This window comes from Pygocentrus nattereri, chromosome 28 (assembly GCF_015220715.1).
Source record: "Pygocentrus nattereri isolate fPygNat1 chromosome 28, fPygNat1.pri, whole genome shotgun sequence".
Taxonomy (NCBI): domain Eukaryota; kingdom Metazoa; phylum Chordata; class Actinopteri; order Characiformes; family Serrasalmidae; genus Pygocentrus; species Pygocentrus nattereri.
In genome coordinates, this window is record NC_051238.1 from 5,230,464 (window position 1) to 5,236,463 (window position 6,000).

The 6,000-nt window shown below is 44.0% G+C and overlaps 2 protein-coding genes across 2 annotated transcripts in view; one reads left to right on the top strand and one right to left on the bottom strand.

The window, feature by feature from the left end:
* colgalt2 (collagen beta(1-O)galactosyltransferase 2) overlaps nucleotides 1-654 on the bottom strand; it is a 60,283-nt gene extending 59,629 nt beyond the window's left edge. Inside the window, exon 1 of the mRNA XM_017717799.2 lies at nucleotides 458-654. Within this exon, the coding sequence (XP_017573288.2) occupies nucleotides 458-654 (197 nt within the window). The remainder of the gene's footprint in view (nucleotides 1-457) is intronic.
* Nucleotides 655-1,730: 1,076 nt separating this feature from the next.
* Nucleotides 1,731-5,731, top strand: LOC119262647 (prisilkin-39-like). The gene is made up of 5 exons (XM_037535627.1): nucleotides 1,731-1,734; nucleotides 2,804-3,242; nucleotides 3,543-4,364; nucleotides 4,420-4,592; nucleotides 5,631-5,731. Exons 1-5 carry the CDS (start codon nucleotides 1,731-1,733, stop codon nucleotides 5,729-5,731), a joined length of 1,539 nt encoding a protein of 512 aa, XP_037391524.1.
* The last annotated feature ends 269 nt before the right edge of the window (nucleotides 5,732-6,000 follow it).

A 6,000-nucleotide genomic window follows, 5' to 3' on the forward strand; every position in this document is an offset into this window, starting at 1 on the left:
AAACCACCAACAGCAACGAAAATACTAATACCACCAAAAGCACCACCAACACCTAAAGCACTAACACTAGCAACAGCACAACCAACCATATCTATCAACAGCACCACCACTGGACCACCATCAGCATAATCAAAACCGGTCAACGACAGCACCAATAAAACCCACCCACCATCAACAACACCCCTGCCGCCACTATCAGCACCAATTCACCAACAGCACCACTGTTGCCCACTATTACAGCGCAGCCTCTAGACAGACTACCTGCGTATGACAGTATCTTGTAACTTTTACACTACAATAAAGTCCTTTTACCTGAAAGCTTTTTGCCTTAAAATGTGAAAATGTGTCATCCGAGAATAAACAGTAAGAACGCCTCCAGGTTGTGGTGTTCCCTGTGCGCCGTTTGGGGGAAACTGTGTAAACTTCTTCAAAGTTTTAAAAACTAAAACTTTCTCACCATATGGCGATTCTCTCCTTGGGGTAGTCCAGCCTCTCGATGCAGCCCAGGTAGTGCGGCAGGCTGTGCGCCGCGTTCCTGGCCAGGATGGCGATCAGGACTTTGGGCTTCAGCAGAGGCGACTCCTCCGGGAAGAGCAGAGAGACGGAGAGCAGCGAGGAAAGCACAGCCAGCCTCAGAGCTCCCACAGGCGGCATCGTGCCCGAGCTGAACCGCGGGGCGAGCGTGGAGAGAGTCAGGAGAGGGAGAGAGAGATAGAGAGAGAGAAGGAGAGAGGAGGGTGTGAGAGGATTTACCTCTGCGTGCGCGAGAGGGATCCTCCCCCTGATTCACACACCCCCCCACCTCCTCTTTCACCAGCCCACCGAGGACAGTTTAGCAGAGCAGTTTGCGAGCAGACTTCACACCGACTTGCCAAGGGGGGCTTAAGCATGAAAGTCCAGGCAGTAGAGCGCGGGAGGAGGGTTCACCGGGGCACTGGCACTGTGCCATCCGTATGAAACGCGATCTATTTTGCCAGGTTGATTGGTTGTGTACGGAGCCCCGCTGGTGACATCCTGTATAAATAAAAATAATGCGTGGCCTCGACTTGGTAAAGCGTGGGAACGAGGTAATTAAGTCGTGACCACGACTTAGTAAAGGACGGGAACGAGATCCTAATGCATTGCCACGACTTAGTGAGCCGTGATCTCATTCCCATGCCTTACTAAGTCGTGTCCATGCCTTATTAACGCATGGGAACGACATCCTAATGCGTGGCCACGACTTAGTAAGGCGTGGGAATGAGATGATTACATCATGGCCATGACTTAGGATCGACCTAGGACTTAATTATCTCGTTCCCAAGCTTTATTTTTATTTATACAGGATGTCATCAGCGGGCCCCGTAGTTGTGTGTTCATGTGCAAAGGTTTGGGCACCCCTGGTCAAATGACGTGTTGCTTTGGATTTAGTGACGTTAACACACTCTGAAGATTTTAATTAATATGCAGTATGTTAATCTCAGCAAATAAATAGTAACTAAAATCTGCAGTAAACATTATATTTAAGCTTGTTTTCTGTAGAGGATGTAGAGTTATTTTTACTTACGATATCAACAGAAAACGTCAATTCAAGGAGTACAAGGTTCTTAGCCATGAGCTAGAACCACCAGAAGGTCTGTGTGATACAGGACCCTGCTGGTGACATCCTACATAAATACAAACAATGCATGGCCACAACAGATTAACGCGTGGGAATGAGATCCTAATGCATGGAGACAGCTTAGTAAGGCATGGGTACAGAGCCCTGCTCGTGGCAGGTTTAAAAAAAAAACGGAACCCTGCTGGTGACATCCGGTATAGATAAAAATAATGGGTGGCCAAGCTGTATTAACGCATGGGAACGAGATCCTAATGCATGACTTAATTATCTTGTTCCCACACCTTAATAAGTCATAGCCACAACGTCGTAAGCTGTGGGAGTTAGGTCATGCCTTGTTAAGCTGTGGTCAAGGATTAGCCATGACTTCTCATTCCCATGTCTTACTAAGTCATGGTCATGACTTAAGTATCTTGTTCCCACACATTACTAAGTCATGACCACAACTTAGTAAGGCATGCAAACAAGATAAGTAAGTCATTGCCACAACTTAATTATCTCATTCCCGCACCTTACTATGTTATGGCTATGTATTAGTAAAAAAATGTAAAAATGTAAAATGTAAAATGTATTAGTATCTCGTTCCCCCTGCCTTGCTAAGTCATGACCACAACTTAATTATCCCATTTCCATGCCTTACTATGTCATTGCCATGACTTAATTATCTCGTTTCTATGTCTTACTAAGTCACTGCCACAACTTAATTATTTTGTTCCCACACCTTACTAAGTTGTGGCCATGCATTAGGATCTTGTTATCCCACCTTACTAAGTCATGGCAACAACTTAATTATCTCATTTCCATGCCTTACTAAGTCATTGCCATGAGTTAATTATCTCGTTCCTACACTATACTAAGTTGTGGCCATGCATTAGGATCTCATTCCCCCTCCTTACTTAGTTATGGCCATGACATATTTGTCTCGTTTCTGTGCCTTACTAAGTCATTGCCACAACTTATAATTCTGTTCCTACACCTTACTAAGTTGTGGCCATACATTAGAATCTCATTCCCTTACTACGTCATGGCTATGATTTAATTATCTCATTTTCATGCTTCACTAAATCATGGCCATAACTTAATTATCTCATTCCCATGCCTTACGAAGCTGATTTGTGAAAGAAGTCAATGTGGAGGAATAAGTGTGGAGGAATAAGTGTAATCAATATGAAGTGCAGTTATACATTTGTCATACTACTACTACAGTTCCTCCTCCTCCTCCTCCTCCTACTGCTACAGCTAGTACTACTCCTAGTCCTCCAGCTAGTCCTACTTCTCCTCCTCCTACTACTACTACTACTCCAGCTATTCCTACTACATCTCATACTCCTCCAGCTGCTACTACAACTACTACTACTACTCCAGCTCCTGCTACTACTCCAGCTGTTACTTCTATTCCTATTACTACTATTTTCTCCTACTGCTACTACTCCAGCTGCTACTACTCCTATTACTCCAGCTGCTACTACTACTCCTATTATTACTTCTCATACTACTCCTCCTCCTCCTATTACTACTACTTCTCCTACTACTCCTACTCCTCCAGCTCCTACTCCTCCAGCTGTGATGACTACTCCTATTACTCCAGCTGCTACTACTACTCCTATTACTACTTCTCATACTACTCCTACTCCTCCTATTACTAGTACTTGTCCTACTACTTCTACTCCTCCAGCTCCGACTATTCCAGCTGCTACTTTCCTCCTCCAGCTACTGCTACTACTCCATCTACTACTACTACTCCAACTACTCCGACTACTTCTCCTACTCCTCCAGCTCTTCCTCCTACTACTACTACTCCTATTACTACTACTTCTCCTACCACTCCTACTTCTCCAGCTGCTACTACTACTCCTACTATTCCTACTCTTCCAGCTACTGCTACTACTCCATCTACTACTACTACTCCTATTACTACTATTTTCTCCTACTTCTACTACTCCAGCTGCTACTACTCCTATTACTCCAGCTGCTACACCTATTACTACTTCTCATACTACTCCTACTCCTCCTATTACTACTACTTCTCCTACTACTCCTACTCCTCCAGCTCCTACCACTACTCCTACTATTCCTACTCCTCCAACTACTGCTACTACTCTATCTACTACTACTACTCCAACTACTTCTCCTACTCCTCCAGCTCCTCCTCCTACTACTACTACTCCAACTACTACTCCAGCTCCTATTACTACTCCTACTCCTCCCATTACTACTACTTCTCCTACTGCTCCTATTACTACTACTACTACTACTCCAGCTGCTACAACTACTCCTATTACTCCAGCTGCTATTACTCCTATTACTACTTCTCATACTCCTCCTACTCCTCCTATTACTACTCCTTCTCCTACTACTCCTACTCCTCCAGCTACCGCTACTACTCCTACTACTACTACTACTACTACTTCAGCTACTACTACTCCTCCAGCTCCTACTTCTCCTACATCTCTTACTCCTCCAGCTACTACTACTCCTCATGCTACTACTACTCCTCCAGCTATTACTATTACTCCAGTTACTTCTGCTACTACTACTCCAGCTACTACTACTACTCCTACTCCTACTACTCCAGTTACTACTCCTACAGCTACTCCTCTTCCTCCTACTACTCCTACTACTCCTCCAGCTACTACTCCCACTCCTACTCCTGCTACTCCTCCTCCTCCTCCAGCTACTACTCCCACTCCTACTCCCACCCCCACTACTACTACTCCTACTCCTCCAGCTACTACTATTGCTACTCCCACTCCTACTCCTCCAGTTAGTACTCCTACTCCTCCAGCTAATAACTACTACTCCAGCTACTCCCACTCCTCCAGCTACTACTACTACTCCAGTTACTACTCCTCCAGCTACTACTCCTACTCCTCCAGCTACTCCCACTCCTCCAGCTACTACTACTACTCCAGCTACTCCCACTCCTCCAGCTACTACTACTACTCCACTTACTACTCCTACAGCTACTACTCCTCCAATTACAACCCCAATTCCAGTGAAGTTGGGACGTTGTGTAAAACATAAATAAAAACAGAATACGATGATTTGCAAATCCTTTTCAACCTATATTCAGTTGAATACACTACACTACACTACACTACACTACACTACACTACACTAAACTTCATTGTTTTTTGCAAATATTCACTCATTTTGAATTTGATGCCTGCAACACGTTCCAAAGAAGTTGGGATAGGGGCAATAAATGACTGGGAAAGTTGAGGAATGCTCAAAAAACACCTGTTTGGAACATTCCACAGGTGAAAACTAACACTGAATGCCTGTGACCTTCGACCCCTCAGGCGGCACTGCATTAAAAACCGACATCATTCTGTAACGGATATTCCCACATGGGCTCAGGAACACTTCAGAAAACCACTGTCAGTGAACTCAGTTCGTCGCTCCATCTACAAGTGAAAGTTAAAACTCTGCTATGCAAAGTGAAGCCACATATCAACACCACCCAGAAACGCTGCCGGCTTCTCTGGGCCCGAGCTCATCTGAGATGGACTGACGCAGAGTGGAAAAGTGTTACAACAGCGTGGCTTCGTAGTAAAAGAGTGCTGGTACTAGACTGGCCTGCCTGCAGTCCAGACCGTCTCCCATTGAAAATGTGTGGCACATTATGAAGTGCAAAATACGACAACGGAGACCCCGGAATGTTGAACTGAAGTTGTACATCAAGCAAGAATGGGAACGAATTCCATCTACAAAGCTTCAACAATCAGTGTCCTCAGTTCCCAAACGCTTATTGAGTGTTAAAAGGAAAGGTGATGTAACACAGTGGTAAACATGCCCCTGTCCCAACTTCTTTGGAATGTGTTATAGGCATCAAATTCAAAATGAGTGAATATTTGCAAAAAACAATAAAGTTTATCCATTTGAACATATATATAAATATATTGTAAATATAATATATATAAAATATATTGTCTTTGTAGTGTATTCAATTAAATATGGGTTGAAAATGATTTGCAAATCATCATATTTTGTTTTTATGTTTTACACAACATCGCAACTTCATTGGAATTAGGGATGTACTACTACTCCCACTCCTACTACTATTCTTACTACTCCTACTACTCCCACTCCTACTTCCCCTACTACTCCTACTACTCCCACTTCCCCTACTAGTCCTACTACTCCCACTCCTACTACTCCTACTCCTACTCCTAATAATAATAATAATAATATTTTAACAGCACATTTCACACATTCAAAATTCAGTTCAAAGTGTTTGACAGAACAGCTGAAGTTTGTTTTTTGTCCCAGCAGCGCCCCCTGCTGTCCACATAAGAAAACCTGACCCACACTGACTGAGGTGAAGACCCCAGTGCTCAGTAGTTCTCAGTTCCAGTCATAAACCCTCTGCACTACAAAGGTGGGTGCTTTCCCTGCTTGAA